The sequence below is a fragment of the Cricetulus griseus genome, chromosome X, assembly GCF_003668045.3.
Source record: "Cricetulus griseus strain 17A/GY chromosome X, alternate assembly CriGri-PICRH-1.0, whole genome shotgun sequence".
Classification (NCBI taxonomy): Eukaryota; Metazoa; Chordata; class Mammalia; order Rodentia; family Cricetidae; genus Cricetulus; species Cricetulus griseus.
The window spans coordinates 1,815,515-1,834,610 of NC_048604.1; the positions used below are offsets into that span (position 1 = coordinate 1,815,515).

The window sequence follows — 19,096 nt, forward strand, 5'->3', positions numbered from 1 at the left end:
CATGTGATGTCTACCCCTGTGTCATCAGTATCTTGCAACCTTTGGAAAGGGGGAGCTGGGACCTGCCCAAGGTTCACTTGAGCCACTGGAGGCCTTTTGTTACCAGGAACCATAGGTGAGAGATTCTCAACTGCCCTCAGAAGGCTCCAGAGCAAGGTGTACCACTGGGACCTGGAGCCTCTGGAGCCATGCTACCTTATAGGCCCAAGTGCTCTTTGAGCACTTGTTGCTGATTCTGCATTTGGAAGCCAGGTCATGTATTCTCCCACTAAGAGACAGACCAAGGTAAAGGCCTGCCTGGCCATTGGCAGACATGTAAGTAAGCCACAGCCTCTATATTCTTCCCACATAAGCTCAGGAGGCCCTGAGTGTCAGCTATAGCAGGACAGGTGTGTCTGACATGAGATGGATGTTGCAGGACCAGCTCCTCTAGCTTTGTACACAAGCCAAGCCTCCAAAGAGGGAGAGGCAGAATTATTGACCCTGGCTGTCCAGCAGCCAGTTGGTGGTACAGCTGTGATTTGGTTGAATACTGTTATCTGGGCAGAAGGCTAAGAAAGCCTGGAGATAAGGCAACCCTGGCCTATAGCCAGAGCTCAATGATGGCAGGTCTAGGTGACAGCAGACTGAGAGTACCAAGCATACCACCTCCATGCTTCTCCAGGTCCCTTGTGCTGAGCTAGAGAAAGAAGGGATGTGGGGGAGATGTGTCCTCGGCATCTATTTTTAATTATGTTGGGTGGGTGGATAAATACATACAGGTTTCCACAGACCTCTATAGAGCTGGAGTTAAAGGCATCTGTGAGCTGACCAACTTGGGTGCTGGGAATTGAACTTTGGTCTTCTGTAAGAGCAATACACACTCTTAATCACTGGGCTATCTCTCCAGCCCTCTGTGCTGCTATTCTCCCTCTCGGCCATTTTGGTGCCAAAAGTTGCCTCCTATGGGCCCAGTGCTGCTGTGCAACTAGATGTGTGCACTCGGTACATGCTGATGCCTTGAGTGCAGGCCCAATGTAGAAGATCTCTGAGAAGCCTTTGTTGCTCACAGCACTATTGATCTCCACAGCAGCATCTGCTAGCATATGATATCCATTATGTCCTCCCACCCAGACCCTTCCCTGCCCCAGATGGAGCCTAGCTCAGGCCAGCTAAAAGCACAGCCTCACACATCCACAACTTCCAAGGCTTCTGATTTGTTGAGGGTATCCCCTCAGTAAAGTGGAAGTTCCACTAACCTGTTTCAGGCCCGAGAAGAGGAACAATAAACTGTCCTTCAGATAGGAGCTGTGGGAGCAATGTCCAAGGATAGGAGGGCATGGGTCAGTAGAGGTGAATTGTCCAATGGAGAGGCCTGTGCAAGCATGTGGACACAGCCTGACAGAAGTGCAAAGGTTTTCCCCACACTATTCCTATAGCCATTACCTATGGGTCTACCCTTTCTCTTTCCCTGTACTGACCTTCTCATACCACTCTGGAACTTAATATGCAGGGTCAGAAAGATGGCTCGGTGGTTAAGAGTATACTGCTCTTGCAAAGGATCAGAGTTCAGTTTCCAACATCTTCATTGAGCAGACCTCTGTGATCACCTCACTCGTAGACATACGTACACATAATTAAAAATAAATCCTTTTTTAAAGGATTTATACCAGAAGTCCTTTGGTGCAGATTTCAAAATACTGAGCTTGAGCTGGGTGGTCATGGTACATATCTTCAATCCCAGCACTGGGGAGGCAGAAGCAGGTGAGTCTGAGTTTGAAGCCAGCCTGGTCTACAGAGTGAGTTCCAGGACAGCCAGGACTACACAGTGAAACCCTGTCTTGAAAAACAACAAAAATTCTGAGCTTGAAGCTGAATGTGATGGAACACACCTGTAATACCAGTTCTTGAGAGGTATAGCAAAAGGTATAGCAAAAGGATCAGGAGTTCAAGACCATCCTTGGCTAATAGAGTTCAAGGCTAGCCTGGGATACATGAGACCATGTTACAAACAAACTAGCAAAGTGAGCTTGAAGGCAGAAAGAGGCATCACAGGCTTGCCTCACCCTGCTCTTATGAAATCCAGGGCCAGGGAACCACCTATAGTATCACACCAAGGCTTATCCTTGGCTGATCTTGAGGGTGATGGCATGTGTGCAAGGGAGGAAGGGGAAGATGGTCATGGATGAATACAGTTTAAATAAGTTGCACAAGTCTTCCTCAATACAGATACAGGGTCCCCTAGGTATGAGCAGCTGCAGTAGACACCTACCTAACCAACCAGGGACCAGGCTTACTCCAAGCACCATGAAGGTGAAGTGTTTCAGGCTGAAAGAGCCACTCCAACCTGCCAAGCTAGCCAGCAGCCATAGCCAGCAAGGTAGTAGTCATGGAATCAAAGGCCAGCACACAGCTGGGAGGTGGGGTGACACAAGAACATCACCATGGCCGGAAAGCATTGATGAGGTAGAAAGTCTAGTTACTTTACACTCCTGGGTTGCAATCCATCCTTAAGAACATGTTCAGCCGGGTGTTAGTGGCACACACCTTTAATCCCAGCACTTGGGACATAGAGGCAGGTGCATCTCTGAGTTCGAAACCAACCTGGACAGCCTCTAAAGCCACAGAGAAACCCTGTCTCGAACCCCCCCCCCAAAAAAAGAACATGTTCAAGAAACTGAAGTAATGACTCAGCAGTTAAGTGTACCGTCTTTTCTTCCAGAGGGCCCAGGTTTGATTCTCAGTACCCACATGGACATTCACAGCCATTTGTAACTCCATCCCCAAAGGATCCCAGTGCCCTCGTGTGGTCTGTGAGGATACTGCATGCATGTAGTGCACAAAAATACACAGAGGCAAAAAAAAAAAAAAAAACACCAAGACACATAAAATAAAATGGAAATAAAAAAGATTCAGAACATGTTCAAGTTCCCCAAAGTGCCTCAGGCATTCTGGCTGCAACTCTCCCTCCACTCAATTAGCTGAACGATGAGGGTGCTCAGGGGGTAACAAGAATGGGGGAAAGCATGAACCAGCCTGTCTCAGAGTCAGCCAATACTGGGCAGCTCAAAGGCAGGTCCAAAGATGTAGAGGATGTCCACTCTGTTCTGCATGGCTACCACCTGTTTTCCCAGAAGCATCCTTTGGGGTGAAGTATCCAGGAACTGGCAACCAGGGCCCATGGTTGTAAATTACTGGATACTGACAGCTGAAACAGCTAAAGGACCAAATTGGCAGAGACTTGCCCACTATATGGGGTCATAGGGTCAGGCATTTCCAGGGGCACCCCCACCCCACGCATCTGTTGGGATCACCAGCCTCACTTGCCAGCCCCAATTCAGTATCCTCCCTACTCCCACCCCATGGGACAAGACTGTCCTCATACAGTTCCCACCAGGGGGATCTACAGCAAGGGTGCTCAGCCCGGGCCTAGATGGGCAGAGGGCGGGGTTTCAAACCCCGCTCTCTGTCCTGCCCCCAGCTTCACAACTCTGAGGAGGATCACGTGGGTGAAGCATTGCTCTGTCAGCTGAGTGACCAACTTTGGTTTTCTGGAGGAGAGCGAATGGACCCAGTGTTACACGTCAGTGGTAGCGTTGGCAGGAGAGGTGCTGTTCTGGTGGGTCCCAGCCGATGGTAGGGTCAGAAGCCCATCACAGAGGCGAGAGGGATCCTTGGCTCAAGGCCCTATGGGGGTAGAGTGTGATCAAGCAGCTCTGGAGTCCACTTGAGCTGGTTCAGGAAGTCCCTGTGAAGAGCTGTGCCTTCGTGCCCTGACCTGAATCACTTCATAGGACATGGAGAAGGAACAAGAGACACGACAGGCCTGGAAGGAACGTGTGGGACAAGAGCTTGATAGTGTCATCGCTTTGTGGATAGAACACTCCCATGACCAGGAATATGGGTTTGCTGCCTCTCAATGATCCCCCCAGGCTTTTGCCCACCCCCACCCCCTACTTCACTCTGAGGGGACTCACAGATCTACTGGCTTCAGGAGAGTAGTGAAGCTATAGAGAAGGGCACGAGTCTGCTTCCCTCTTTTTCTAACTATGTGTCTCACAGGGCCTTCTTCACATGCCTTGGCTGCAATGGGCAGGTCTATGATGACCTTAACTATGTCTGGCTGCAGGGGAGGCAGGTCAGTTTTCATACTTAAGGCTGTCACAAAACCCAGGGACACTTAGGATTCCCAGGACCCCAGCTGTTTTCTCTCTCTCTCTCTCTTTTTAAATTGACTTACTATGTATACAATGCTCTGCATGTATGCCTGCAGGCCAAAAGAGGGCACCAGAAGAGGGCACTAAATCTCATTACAGATGTTTGTGAGCCACCATGTGGTGCTGGGATTGAATTTAGGACCTCTGGAAGAGTAGTCAGTGCTCTTAACCACTGAGTCATCACTCCAGCCCCACCCCCCAGCTGTTCTCTTTTAAACTGTGTTCCCTCACAGGTATGGATGTATTGTCGCTTGTACCTCAATTTTGAGCACTTCCGCCTCGCTGAGCTTCTAGATGCCGCAAAAGCAGGTACCCTGTTCTACTCCCAGCTCCTCAGGAGCTTCAATGGGTCACTTATTCAGGGGATATCAAGGAGTCTAGAAAAGGAAAGGGACTGATTATGTTCCAAGAGACAGTATATTCCAAGCCCTCACCTAGCATGCGTACTCCTCAACCACCAGGTGGTGAGTTTTTGCTGCATTTTGCATGACTGGCACCACCTGCCAAGAAGTGTGCCTTTGTATTGACTCGGGACGGCCTTCCAATGAAGGTGCAGAGGACCATTTTCAGCGAGTGTTTCTATGCCGTAGCCATGAATGAGCTTTGGAGAGTAACAAAGGAAACACATGACCAGGTGTGTGGGAGGAATGACCACAGGGATGAGCGCACTCTGAAGACTGGCCTGGGAGCCTGCCACAACCCCCATTCACTCCTGTCCTACCATTTTGTGACCACTTTCTCTTCTAAGCTTTCTTACAATTCCGGTACCACCATAGTGACACTGGGCAAGCAAGGATCAGTGCCCTGTGTCTAAGTAGAAGAGGTCCTCTCCTTCCTTCCAGGGCCCTTCTGTCTGAAAGTGACCTGAATCCCAGAGTCCCCCAAGCAGTGTTGGCTGGACCTGCTTGGCCTCTGGTGCCTGGCTGTAGGGCTGGCCCTGGAGACCTACAGAAAGAGTTGGTGTCCTTGGAGAACAAGCTGAGACTGGGTCCTTCCTGGGGGAGACAGATGGGACAAGGCATGCAGCCTCTGCCTGGTCTCCCCACAGAATGAAGCTGTGGAGATGATGGACCAGATCACTCACTGGGTGCGGGAGGACCTGGCTGGGCTAGGCCGGCCTCAGCTCTCAGGGACCCTGGCCACAGAGCCCATGGCTGTGTCCATGATGCTGCTCAGCCTGGAGGAGCAGCTTGGGGAGGAAGATGAGGCGCTGACTAGCAAGTATGCAGAACTAGGGGACTGGTGTGCCCACAGGATTCTGCAGCACGTCCTGGTAGGCAAAGAAAGAGGGACAGAGTGATTCCCATTCTCCCACTATACAAGGGGCCCTCTACCTGAAATATGTTCTTCAGCTTTCTAGACAGGTGGATCTAAGGAAGCACATTCATTTGAAATACAGCCCAGGTTGCTGGGCAGTGGTGGCGCACACCTTTAATGCCAGCACTCGGGAGGCAGAGGCAGGCAGATCTCTGTAAGTTCAAGGCCAGCCTGGTCTACAAAGTGAGTTCCAGGACAATCTCCAAAGCTACAGATAAACCCTGTCTCGGGAAAAGAAATACATCCCAGAGCCCTCAGGAAGATGGATCCTGGCATGCTGGGACAGAGATGGATGGGTCATAAGGCAGAAAGAGGCCAGAGCCCCAGACACATCCTGAGACTTTGATCTATATTCCTTCCTAGCCTCTGTGGGCATTCAACTCTATCTTGCCTACTCATTCAGTGTTTTACACTCTCCGCTTGAGAGATCCAAGACCTAAAGGAAGGATTGGAATCTATAGACCCATGGGAGACGATCAGCCATCCAAAAATGTTCTTCTGTAATTCCAGACCTCCAGGGGTAGGGATGGGAGAATCTAGAGTTCAAGGTCAACTTTGCACATATACTGAATTTGAGACCAGCTTGGACTACTCAAGACTGTTTCAAAACACACAACAAACAAAAATACCCCCTTTGAGCCTACTGATTAGGTGGATGGCTGGTACCCAGAGTGGAGGGAGGAATTTTTGTGTTGTGTTGTTTTTTCAACACAAGGTTTCTCTGTGGCTTTGGAGGCTGTCCTGGAACTAGCTCTTGTAGACCAGGCTGTCTCAAACTCAGAGATCCACCTGCCTCTGCCTCCCGAGTGCTGGAATTAAAGGTGTGTGCCACCACCACCCGGCCACTGGAGGGAATTTTGAAGTTAGATCTTTCTGGTTGGATGATAGGGAACTGGAAACATCTGTCTTTTGTCCCTTTCCTGGCAGAGGGATGGACAAGTTGTGCTAGAGAATGTATCAGAGGATGGCAAAAGAACTCCCTGGTTGCCTTGGAAGATGCCAGAACCCAGGTGAAGACATGTGCTGAGCTTCAGGAAAAAGAACTCAGCTTTCAGTTTGGTACCTCACATGGGAGTGGGCTGCCTTCCTCCCTCTACCAAGGACCAGTCAGAGGAAGGGGATCATCTGCCCGGGATTGGGCATTGGCTGCAGGAGCTTACATGTCTCTTTTGGGGGGCATATTTTTTCAGGGAATGGAGTCCAGGCAGAAAGGCAGGGTATCCTCTCAGAGTTTAAGCATCTTTCACCCTTGAGAAGTAAGGGAGGTTCCAGGAACTAAAGCCCTCAGATGCTTGGGATGGGAAATGTGACACCTGCCTGCCTTTCTTTCAACCCTCACTAGGCCACACACTAGAAGTTCCAGTATGCTCGCAAGAAAAGTGACACCAAACTTCAAGCACACATCATTGACAAGTTTCTCTTGTTGCCTTTCCCCATTCCTCTGGATGCAATGTTGAGTACAGAGGCCTCTTCAACTTCCAGGATGCTGATGGTCTCTGCCCCACTCAGGTGGGAATGTCCAGAACAACTTGCTGGAAGTCTGGCATGTAGTAAAGGTAACTCAGAGCCAGGTGTGGTGGGTGGCACATGCCTTCTATGCTAGCACTTGGGGTGCAGAGGCAGCAGGAGATTGAGGCCAGCCTGGTATAGTAACTTACCTAGACAACCAGGACAACATAGACCCTGTTGCAAAAAAAAAATAATTTGAACCTAGAGTCCAGTTTTTTCCAGCTCATACTCTGTGAAGGAAGAGTGTGTGCCAATGCTGATCCCAAAACACATATCCCCTTTGTCTGGTGCCAGTGGCTTGAAGGGTTCTTGGGTGATTCTCATTCTTGAATTTGATGCTAGACAGGAGTGAAATAATTCATCTGATCAGTTTTATCCTGATCCTGCTGGACTTCTGCAGAGGGTACTATACTAGCCATGGGTAACAGCAGTGTCCAAGAGGCTTAAAGATGATGTGACAAGGCAGACAGCATTCTGAATCGGTCCTAGTACTTGTCCTTTTAAGGAGCTGTCTTGGGGTACATACATGTCAGAAAGCTAGCCCTACTCTTAAGCACTATTCAACTCTATCCCCTATGTCTCATGATTAAGAACCAAGTCCTGCTGGGCGGTGGTGGTGGTGCACGTCTTTAATCCCAGCACTCGGGAGGCAGAGGCAGGTGGATCTCTGTGAGTTCGAGACCAGCCTGGTCTACAAGAGCTAGTTCCAGGACAGCCTCCAAAGCCACAGAGAAACCCTGTCTTGAAAAAACAACAACAACAAAAAGAACCAAGTCCTAAGCCAGACAGACTGAGCCAGAATGGAGGATAAGAGTAAGTGTCCTAAGGCCAGCAGGGACCTCAACTGCCTATCTCTGCCCTCAGCTGGAGTGGGACATGAAGCTGTGGTGGCCACATAGTGAAGCTGTGATTTCCTTCCTCATGGGTTACAGTGACAGTGGTGACCCTGCCTTGCTGCAAATCTTCAACCAGGTGGCCGAGTACACCTCCCAGCATGTAAGTATGGTCTCCTCATTTTCTGGAAGTCCAGGTTGGGTGTGAAGGATGTGACAGACAGCAGGAGAGGGAGAAATGGGCTGTGTAAGGGGGATCCAGTAGGCTTTCCCTCAGTCCCTCCCAGCCCATCCATCAGGTGTTGCTCTCAGCTGCTCTGAGAGTTCAAAGTGTGCCTTTTGTTTGGTAAACCAAGAAGTGCTGCCTCAAAGAATTCACCTTTTCTGGGTGATCAGACTCAAGTAAACAAACAAACCCAGGTAGAGACCAATGAGCTGTCAAAACAGAGCAGATGTAATGATACAGAACTTTCTTACAGAGGGGTCAGAGAAGACCTTGTGAGCAATGATCCAAAGCAATGGATCTGTTTGACACAAGGGAAGCCAGGAGGGTCCAGCCAGGTGGGCTCCATGTAGCAGGAACATCCTTGATCTGCTAGGTCCAGCAGCCTGAGCCTTGACAGAGAATCCAACAGCTAGGATGTCAGGCTAGTAAATCAGCAGTTGGACACTACCACCCACCACACCCCCACCTCAAGTAAGTGTGTGTGTGTGTGTGTGTGTGTGTGTGTGCGTGTGTGTGTGTGTAAGAGAGAAGGTATAGGTAGATCAGAGGACAACTTCAGGTGGTGTTCCTCAGACACTATATACCTTTTTGTTGAGACAGGATCACTCACTAGCTATGCTGGCTAACAGGCAGATCCTTGGGATCATCCTATCTCTGTCTATCTGTCTCTCCAGTGGTGGGATTACAAGCATGCTATCCTTGTCTTTTTTTCATATTGTATTCTGGGACCAAATTCAGGTCCTCATGTTTGCAAGGCACTTTATTTTTGTTTTTCAAGACAGAATTTCTCTGAGTAGCCCTAACTGGGCTGTCCTGGAACTCACTCTGTAGATCAGGTTGGTGTCCAACTCAGAGATCTGCCTGCCTCTGCCTCCTGAGTGCTGGGATTCAAGGTGTTTGTCACCACCATCAGGCTAGTTTGCAAGGCACCTTAGTGACTCTTGGCCCAGCAGATCAATTTCTGAGGCTAGAGTTCAGAGAGAAATTTGGCCTGTTACAAGTGCCTAGTTGTTGTAAGAAATATAGGTGACCTGGGCAAGGTGGTTCATACCTGTAATCCCAGCCCTTGAAAGGCTGGAACTAGAGGATCACAGCAAAGAAGAGACCAACCTCATCCTCACAGAAATTATGAGACCAACCAGCTACATAGGGAAATCTTGTCTCAAACAAACAACTAACAGCAGCAAAAATAGTTATTATGGAGAGCCAGGAGCAAGGTAAGTTTGTTAGTACAGAAAGTAAAGATAAGAAGGAATCAGGACTAGTGAGACCAGAATCAGGGCTAGGAGACCAGAATCAGTCATGAAGCAGGAAAGAAATCAAACCAAGGGCCTCCAGAGGGTAGTGTACTTAATGTAGGTAGTGTTCTTGAAGACTAGTGGTATATTTCCAAAGTCACTATTCTAGTGGTTACCCTGCTACTGTAGCATGAACCACACCCCCATTCTATGATCTGTGGCTTTGGTTCTAGAATAAAATGGCAGTTATGTGTGATTATATTTTTAGATGTCTCATGTAAGCCAAGCTGGCCTCAAAACTTGTACTTCTGCTCCTCCTGCCTCCACCTTGACTCTGGAGTGCTGAGATGACAGGTGTGTGCTACTTCATCTGGCTGGTTTGTGCTAACTGTAACTGAAATCCAGCCTGGTTTTATTGTGATTAAAGGCAACAAAATCCAAGCCATGTTTCTGTTCCAGTGTAACTAAACAGGCAGATAGAGCTCTCTCAGCTACTCAGCACTGATTCCAAACAACATGAGCCATTAGGTTGCATCTCTACCTGAATACTGAATATATTCCTTAAGGAAATGAATTAGAAGTCACCAATCTTAAACATAAAATGAAGAATGAATGCGAACAAAATAGAGGTGACATTAAACAATTCCAAGAGCCCATTATGGTGTGTGCATCCTTGTAATGGTAGCACTTGGGAGGCCATGGCAGGAGAACTGTGAGTTCAAAGCTTTCCTGGGCTACTGTCTCAAATAAGAACAAAAAAAATGCAAAAGTTCTAATCAACAGGTAGAGCTGGGTGGTGGCGCATGCCTTTAATCCCAGCACTCGGGAGGTAGAGGCACGCGGATCTCTGTGAGTTCCAGGACGGCCAGGGCTACTCAGAGAAACCCTGTCTCAAAAACAAAACAAACAAAAAAAAACAAAAAAGAAGAAGAAAAAGAAAGAAAAAAAGAAAAACCAAACCAAACCAAAACCAAAAATCCCAAACAACAACAAAAACAGGTAGACAGTCACTAAGCATGTAACAATATAGATACAGATAGCCAAGGAACAAGTCACAGAAAAAAAATCTTGGAATTTGTTAGTTTTCTTTCTCCTTGCTCCCTACCCCCCACATTATCATCTTGTGTTAGATCAAGTAATTAAAAATAGGGCCGTGAGCCCAGTGGTCCCAACACTTGGGAAGCAGAGGCAGTGGGATCTCTGTGAGTTCCAGGATGGCCAAGGCTACACAGAGAAACCCTGTCTCAAAAAACTAAAACAAACAAACAAAAAAGACTTGAGCCAGTTATGGTGCATAAGTTTAGTTCCAGCACTGGGGAGGCAGAGGTAAGAAGAAAAGGTGAGTGAGACTCCTACTCAAAAGGAAATACACAATAAGGAGAAGACTACTCAAAAGTTACAAAGATTTGGTACATAGCTGCTTATCCCTCCCTTGAATACACCACCACTACTCTAAGACAGAATCGGGACTGGCTTGAATTTGGGGCAATTCTCCTGCCTTGGCCTCCTGATTGCTGGGATTACAGACATTAACTATTACACATGAACCATTAAAATTTACAACTCACCAACAGGTAGAGCTGGGTGGTGGCGCATGCCTTTAATCCCAGCACTCGGGAGGTAGAGGCACGCCGATCTCTGTGAGTTCCAGGACGGCCAGGGCTACTCAGAGTTGGTGATACACACCTTTAATCCCAGCACTCGGGAGCAGAGGCAGGCGTATCTCTGTGAGTTCGAGGCCAGCTTGGTCTCCAAAGTGAGCGCCAGGATAGGCTCCAAAGCTACACAGAGAAACCCTGTCTCGAAAAACCAAAAAAGAAAAAAAATTACAACTCATACAACTCATGGGGCTGGAGAGATGGCTCAGAGGTTAAGAGCACTGGCTGTTCATCCAGAGGACCTGAGTTCAATTCCCAACAACCACGTGGCAACTTGCACCTGTCTGTAACTCCAAGATCTGACACCCTCACATAAACATACATGCAAGCAAAACACCAATGAACATAAGATAAAAGTAAATAAATTACTGGGGTTGGATATATGTATTATGTATACATAATAAAAAATTATTTTTAAAAAATCTAAAAATAGGGGCTGGAGAGATGGTGTTATTCTTTTGTTTAAAAAGAAGAAAAGAGAAATATTGAGACAGACATATTGACTATAAGTTTATTATAAGGCCCGGTAGAATGGGGAGACTAAGAAGAGGAACAGGGTAATGGCTGACCACCATGGCCGGTCGCCATAGAGAGACAGAGCGGGGAAACAGAGAGAGGGGACAGAGAGCAGGAACAGGGGGAGAGAGAGAGAGAGAGGGCAGAGAGAGAGAGAGAGGGCAGGGGCCTATCTTTTAAAGGGGTCCTCTGCACCTGCGTACAGACTTCTTTCCCATGGAACCTTGGGCTGACCAGGGTATTGCCTGAGTGGATTCCACCAGGTAACAGGGGCAGGCCAGCATAATGCCTGAACCTTTCAGATGGCTCAGAGGTTAAGAGCACTGACTGCTCTTTCAGAGGACCCGGGTTCAATTCCCAGCACCCACATGGCAGCTCACAACTGTCCATAACTCCTGTTCCAGGGGATGTGATACCCTTATAAAGACATTCATCCCTGCAGGCAAAACACCCATGTACGTAAAATAAAATAATTTTTAAAAAATCTAAAATAGCCCGGTAGTGCACACCTTTAATCCCAGCACTCGGGAGGCAGAGGCAGGTGGATCTCTGTGAGTTCAAGACCAGCCTGGTCTACAAGAACTAGTTACAGAATAGTCTCCAAAGCCACAGAGAAACCCTGTCTTGAACCACCCCCACCCGAAAAAAAAAATCTAAAGATAAATTAAAATTTCACAACTTACATGTCACAATTTAAAGGGAACATTTTGAAGGTAAACTTCTAAGAATGCCTTCTAAGAAAGGGTTCTACTTAACTATTTTATCGGTGAGAACAAAATGGAAAGGGCCTAGGATAAGGACCTGGGCTTCATTTGGGGGAACTAAAAAAAAAAAAAAAGCCTCAGTGAGACAGGTATGGGATGGGTTAGCCTATCTAACCAGCTCAGCTGCTGTTCCCCCTTATTTGAAGCATCAGATCCACTGGACAGGGTCAGAAGTGAGAGAGATACATTCAGAACCCATGGTGAAAATAGGCAGAAGACGATGTTGTCCTGAAACTTACAGAAATGTGTCAGCCTCTACGTCCTGAGGGCTGGGACTAAAAGCTTTCCCCATCACACAGGGTTAGAGGAAAGTCTGACACCCTGTTATAAAAACCACAACATGCAAGGGCATGAGTTACGTGTCTCTGTTTGATAAGGCCTGTGGAGTAGAGGACATGTTACAAAGTTTGTTGGCAAGTCAATCCAGGATTCTTTGTTCTTTTTGCCTTTTAATATAGATTAGGTAAACGTGTGTTTTTAAGTATTCAATTCAAAGTGTTAGATAACACACTACAATCAAACATAGAGCACCTGTTCTCTCAGCGTTTCAGCACATTGCCTGCAGCATCTTCCCATTGGGTTACAAGCTGAGAAAACCAACTGCCTATCATCCTCAGCTTTCATCTTTTCCCAGGACATGGTCTCTTAAAAGTAATGAAAACCACTATCAAAATAAAGTTTTACTGACTTGAGCTAAAAAAAAAAAAGTAATGAAATCATGGCATTTGAACTCTGACCAGTGGTGGTAGTACAAAGGGGACAGCGAGGGCCCCTTCCTCAGCCCGTGACACTCTGGTGTGTCCTGCCAGACACTAGCTGTCATTGTCTCCTTATTCTAGTTTCGTGATCCTGAGTTCGGGGAATGGTTCGGCTATCTGAACCGAGAGGGAAAGGTGACCCTCACCATCAAGAGAGGTCCTTTTAAAGGTGAGCAAGGAACGGGACGAGACTGCAAAGGTTTGTGGCACCTGGCTCCCTAGGACCTCCTAACCCCAGCATCCATTCCCCTCACAAGCTGCTTCCACGTGCCGCAGTGCCTGGCCATGTGCGAGTAGATTCTGGAAGCCCTGCTCTGCCGCCTCCGGCCTGCTCCCGTCATGTCGTCGCTCACTGTCCCCACCCACAGAGGCTCAAAATAAATCTAACCCTGCTCCATCTGCTTGTGTGCGCACCTCTGTGGGCCGGGCGGGAGGGTACAGCTACTCCCCACGATGCCCGCGTTACCCAGCCTTCATAACGGCCTTGAAGGCGCCATTTTTGCACTGATCCACCGCTCCCATTAACTCTCGGTGCGCTCACTGGCTGTGCGGTTCGGAAGCGGATCCCGTACCACACACTTCCGCTGCAGGTGGGGCGGGCCGGCCCGCCTCTTCCGTTACCTTCCTCTGGGAGCCTGGCCCCAGCCCCTATAGTCCGTGCGGTTCTTCTGAGTGGCCGCTGAGCGTGCACGTTCATAACCCACGAGGACCTGCGAGCTCCGCCGCCGTGATGAATATCCGCAATGCTAGGGTGAGGTGATGGGGAGCTAGCCTGTCCACAACCCATGGGCGCCTTGCCGGGTGACCGCGTGCACATGCTAACGAGGGACCTGGTGCTGTGGTCCTCCACGTCTGCGGCCGCTGGACCTTAAGGCTGTTGCAACCTGCCCTGGACATTTCGCGATTATACTATCCCGCGTTTGCCTAATGTCAGGGCTCCATCGAGTGGGCTCGCGACCTCCAGGCGGTACTGCTCGGTCCTTGAGTTGGCGCGTTTTGCATGGCTCATGGAAACCAGGCTTGTGCAAAGTCATATAGTCACAACCCTGACCTGCCCGGGGAAGGGGAGGCCCAGAGATTAACAGAGAACAGGGGCCCCGCATTCGTGAGGCCCTTCTTAGTCACTGCAGTCCTGGACTAACCGTGTCCCGCTGTCATGCAGCCCGAGGACCTGATGAACATGCAGCACTGCAACCTCCTCTGCCTGCCCGAGAACTACCAGATGAAGTACTATTTCTATCATGGCCTCTCTTGGCCCCAGGTGGGCAGGTTTTGCGTTTTGTAAGGGTGTAAGGGACAACAGAAGGGAATCATGGATCTGAGTGGGCCAAAAGCACTGGGCAGTGAGATATACAGTGCCTTGGTACAGCGAAGCCATGGCTGATGGGGAAGCCTGGCAAAGGAAACAGTGCAAGGGATTGTAAGCTAGACACAGGTGGGAAATGGGATTCCCACCTGTGTCTGTGCTTTTCCAAGAGAGGGCACAACTGTGGAGTAGGGAATCTGGGACCCTTGCATTCCAGGCCACCAGCTGTCACAACTGGACAATTTTTGCTGCTTCCCACTATCCTACACACAGCAGGAGGCTGGCAGTGAGCTCTAGCCTGTTGCCTGCTCTGCCTGACATCCTTTTCCTCTCTGTTACCAGCTCTCTTACATTGCTGAGGATGAGAATGGGAAGATTGTGGGGTACGTCTTGGCCAAAATGTGAGTCACCAAGGAGGAAGAAAAGAGCCTAATTCTAAGACTGGGGGTTGAGGAGCTGAGGGAAAAGCTTTGGACAAGGGAATGGGAAGCCAACACCATCCACATCTGGTGAACATGCTGTGGATTAGTTTTAGAGGGGTTCTCACTCTTTTGCCAGATTGGGCTCAAACTTGCATCAGTCTTCATGCTGAGCCTCCTGAATGCTGGGATTAACTATGCCCAGCTTGCTGTGAATTGTTTTTTAATTAACAGCTTGTTGGTAGGGTGTTTCTAAATTGACAGAAAGATTGAGCAGAAAGTACTGAGTATTTCCACACACCCCCTCCTCCACATTTGTTCTCTCACTACCATGTATGGTACACTTATTAGAAGTGAGAAACCAACACAGATTTTGTTTAGATTGATGTTTTCATTGTTGGGCTTCTGTGTGTCACACACCCTCTGAGTTGGGCAAATGAAGAGTGTCTATCCACCTTTAGAGTATTCCATCCTTCCCACAACCTCCAACAACAAGGTTGGTCACCTTTTAAGAAGGCTGCAGAGTTGAACTAGGAACTTATAGCTCTTTCAAGCTGCCTCCTTTCATTCAATGCTTTGCATTCAGCAATACACTGCTACACTTTTTGTGTCTTGGCAGCTGACTTTTGTTGTTGTCAATCACAGGCTAATATTCTGTTGACACTGCACATATCTACTGGGTGTAGCATGGGGGCTTTGAGGAGGGCATGATTGGTTATTCTGATTCAGAAGTTCCTAGTTCTCCTCTGCCTGGATCTGGGGTGCTGTAGGGTCCATCACGATGTCTGTGCACTTGATGTGTACAGGTGTCCGGTACATACTGGACCTGTACCAGGCTCCTTTCTAGCTTTCTCCTCTAGGGAAGAGGACCCAGATGACGTGCCCCATGGACATATCACCTCACTGGTGAGTAGAGCTACTGAGGGTTTGGCAGAGGTGGACTGGAGGTAGCCTCCAAGGTCCCACTAGTACCCATCCTTCTCTCAGGCTGTGAAGCGTTCCCACCGGCGCCTTGGGCTGGCTCAGAAGCTGATGGATCAGGCCTCTCGAGCCATGATAGAGAATTTCAATGCCAAATATGTCTCCCTACATGTCAGAAAGAGGTGAAAGACAAGCTTGGGGAAAGGACAATGCTGGGGAGTGGGGAGGAAGAGGTACCCCATTGATAGGGGTTCTGGGGTTTACTGCCTTCAGAAGAAGATGGTAAGTAGCATTAGTGGGAAAGGAAGACTGGGAAGAAAGGCAGGGCCTGGATATAGCCTGCCAACATGCCTGGTCAAGTTTCTGAAGCTCAGTAGTGCCTTATTCCCCTGCAGTAACCGGGCTGCCCTGCATCTCTATTCCAACACCCTCAACTTTCAGTAAGTAGATCAAGATTTTTTGTTGTTGTTGTTGTTTTGTTTTTAGAGACAGGGTTTCTTTGTGTAACTGTCCTGGCTATCCTGTAATTCACTCTGTAGACCTGGCTGGCCTTGAACTCACAAAGATCTGCCTACCTCCCAAGTGCTGGGATTAAAGGCATGTGCCACTACCTCCTGGCAGATCCAGATTTTTTAAGTGGCGTGATCCATCCTTTTAGCTAAGGTGAGCTAAGAAAGGGGTGGAGGAACTTCAGTCATTGCTAGGGGTCCTTCTGTATACTCAGTGGCTGTTCACTGACAAGCTAACATGGAGAAGGCACCTGGTTTCTGTGTGTGTGGTAGAGGAGGTGTCCTGCACATCTTGCTGGATAGAGGAAGTATGGTTTGTTACTAAGTGCTAGTGAGGCTGGTGAAAGGAATTATAGTAAAGAACACACAAGGCAGCTGGGCGTTGGTGGCGCACGCCTTTAATCCCAGCACTCGGGAGGCAGAGGCAGGAGGATCTCTGTGAGTTCAAAGCCAGCTTGGTCTACAGAGTGAGTGCCAGGACACGCTCCTAAACTACACAGAGAAACCCTGTCTCGAAAGAAAAAAAAAGAACATACAAAGCTTCTTAGTGCTGGTCTAAGAGTAAAGAGAGATGATTAGGGCATGAGCAAGGGTTGAGAAGTGACTGGCACCAGGAAGCATTGGGTGAGAGGAGATGAAAGGGGATGGCAGAGAAAAAGGGCCATGAACAAAAGTAATGAGGGACCTATAGCTCTGGATGTCCTGATAATTGATGGCAGGTCTACTCAGGACACAGGCATCTCCATGAGACTAGGATTGGAGAAAGGAACTGGCAGTGCCTACTGCCACTTGAAAGTGGGGCTGGAGTGAACTGATTGGAGGACCCATTGAGTCACACTAGGCTTTGATGGGGTAGAGTGAAGATGGGACTATTGGGACAGGACAGTGGCCTTCAGGCTTTTCTGAGTTCACTACCTAGATTCATGGAGATCTTTGACCTAGTTAAGTATGCCTTTGGTGGGGACTGCTTCACATGCAAAGTGAGCAATTCCCAGCTAGGTGTGGTAGTACATGCCTCTTAATCTCCGCATTCAGAAGGCACAGGACTGTGGGTTAAGGGCCTGGCATAGGGAGTTCCAAGTCAGTCTCAGCCACACAGCAGACCCTGTCTCAAAAGGGGGGTCCTAAGGAGATAGCTTAATTGTAAGAACCTGAGTTTGATTCCTGGCACACATGTATAAAAGCCACATACAGTGCCCTGTACCTATTATCTTAGTGCTGAGGAGGTTAAGACAAGAGAATCCCTGGGTACACTAACCAGTCAGCCTAATTGAATGTTCAAGGTCCAGATTCAGTGAGAGACCCTATTTTGAAAAACATAAAGTGGCCAGGCGTTGGTTCCGCACGCCTTTAATTCCAGCACTCAGGAGGCAGAGGCAGGAGGATGTCTGTGAATTTGAGACCAGCCTGGTCTCCAGAGCGAGTGCCAGGACAGCCAGGGCTACACAGAAAAACCCTGTCTCAAAAAAAAAAAGTGGGAAGCAATTGAAGAAGATACCCAACATATATCTCTGGCCTACACATGTACACATGAGGATGTGTATACACACAGCAGTTCTCTTGTCTTTAATGTCTTAAGAATTAAGGGCTTCACTCAAAAGACACAAGTCCTTGCTATTCAGGCTAGGGACAGAGAGCAGTGGCAAGTTTAGGGATGGGAAGTATCCTGGATGCTACATTGCTGCTTGGCTTTACTGAAGAGAACAGAGAAAGCCATCATGGCTGTTGGAAAAGAGTCCATTCAATGAAAAATTTAAAAAAATCAATTCAGGCTGGCTTTTGCCTCCCCTCTGCAGAGGGAGATGACAACCACCCTAGTAGCCTAAGAACCAGGTGTGTCTCCATCCTACCCCCAGGATCAGTGAAGTGGAGCCCAAATACTATGCAGATGGCGAAGATGCGTATGCCATGAAGAGGGACCTTACACAGATGGCTGATGAGGTAAGAGTTCAGCCAGGCCAGGGCAGCAATTCCAGCAGTAGAGGGGATTCCAAACTTGGGAAAGGGGGCTACTTAAGAGCTGTGACTCCAGGGGCAGTGGTGGCTGGAGGGAAGACTAAGGTTGATTGTCAGCACTTGTAGCTATAGTGGTAGGAGTCAGAGTCCCCCTTTCCCTCACTTCCTAAGCCTACAAGTAGGGGCATGGCCTTGGTTGATCATAGAGGAGGCCATGAGATGTTCTTGGGGGAAGAAGCCTGCAGGTGGAATAGGAGAGACAGTAGGAAGAGTTTTCTTTCTATCTCGGGACTGGGATTACTAGGGCCAGGGGCAGTCATGGCCAGCCTGTTCAGATCTAGGACCAATCTGGGCTGGGAAGAAAGGGTTCCTGACCAAGCCTCCTGGGGCTAGGGCAATTCATGCTGTGTCTTGGGAGCTCCCCAGAAGCCCACTTGAGGGCAGCAGGACCCTTGACATTTTACAGATGAGGAAACAGGCTTGGGGCAGAGCTACCATTGAACTGCATCTCTACCCAGTCCTATTTCCTGCCTTGGCCCTACTGCCTCTCATTGTATCCTTCCCCACAGCCAGCCCCAGGGTCTGGCTCCTCTTGTCTCCTGTCTGGAGACTTAGGCCCTATCTCTTTCAACCCGCTTCCCTCTGGGCTCCCGTCGGCAGCTGAGGCGGCACCTGGAGCTGAAAGAAAAGGGCAGACACATGGTGCTGGCAGCCACGGAGAACAAGGCGGAGGGCAAAGGCAACATGCTTCTGAGCTCGGGAGAGGCCTGTCGTGAGAAGAGTCTGGCTGCTGAGGACAGTGCTGGGGACAGCAAGGACCTCAGCGAGGTCAGCGAGACCACAGAGAGCACAGATGTCAAAGACAGCTCAGAGGCCTCTGACTCTGCCTCCTAGAGCCTGCCCCACCTGGTTCAAGCCTCCCCCCATGTGCTTTTACAATAAATGTGGTCCTGTGGCCTTGGGGAATTTG

At 48.9% G+C, this 19,096-nt stretch overlaps 2 protein-coding genes across 6 annotated transcripts; both read left to right on the top strand.

Annotated features, from left to right (window-relative positions):
- The first annotated feature begins 3,388 nt into the window (after positions 1 to 3,388).
- On the top strand, positions 3,389 to 13,396 carry Renbp (renin binding protein). The gene is given in 13 exon segments (XM_027432445.2): positions 3,389 to 3,883; positions 4,042 to 4,117; positions 4,430 to 4,505; positions 4,658 to 4,830; positions 5,245 to 5,469; positions 6,441 to 6,482; positions 6,484 to 6,533; positions 6,722 to 6,743; positions 6,871 to 6,945; positions 6,948 to 7,022; positions 7,887 to 8,018; positions 13,097 to 13,188; positions 13,273 to 13,396. Coding segments are annotated over 13 exon segments (1,269 nt in total). The 5' UTR covers positions 3,389 to 3,776.
- A 211-nt stretch (positions 13,397 to 13,607) lies between these two features.
- Naa10 (N-alpha-acetyltransferase 10, NatA catalytic subunit) lies at positions 13,608 to 19,096 on the top strand. 5 transcript variants are annotated; one of them, XM_027432447.2, is made up of 8 exons: positions 13,746 to 13,766; positions 14,178 to 14,276; positions 14,664 to 14,722; positions 15,601 to 15,646; positions 15,728 to 15,843; positions 16,057 to 16,101; positions 18,027 to 18,111; positions 18,696 to 19,096. In XM_027432447.2, the coding sequence occupies exons 1-8, from the start codon at positions 13,746 to 13,748 to the stop codon at positions 18,900 to 18,902; spliced, it is 678 nt and encodes a 225-aa protein (XP_027288248.1). In that variant the 3' UTR covers positions 18,903 to 19,096. The 5 variants fall into 5 exon arrangements, with proteins under 5 accessions (XP_027288250.1, XP_027288249.1, XP_027288251.1 ...); XM_027432446.2 differs by having other exon boundaries at positions 18,787 to 19,096; XM_027432449.2 differs by lacking the exon at positions 16,057 to 16,101 and having other exon boundaries at positions 13,608 to 13,766.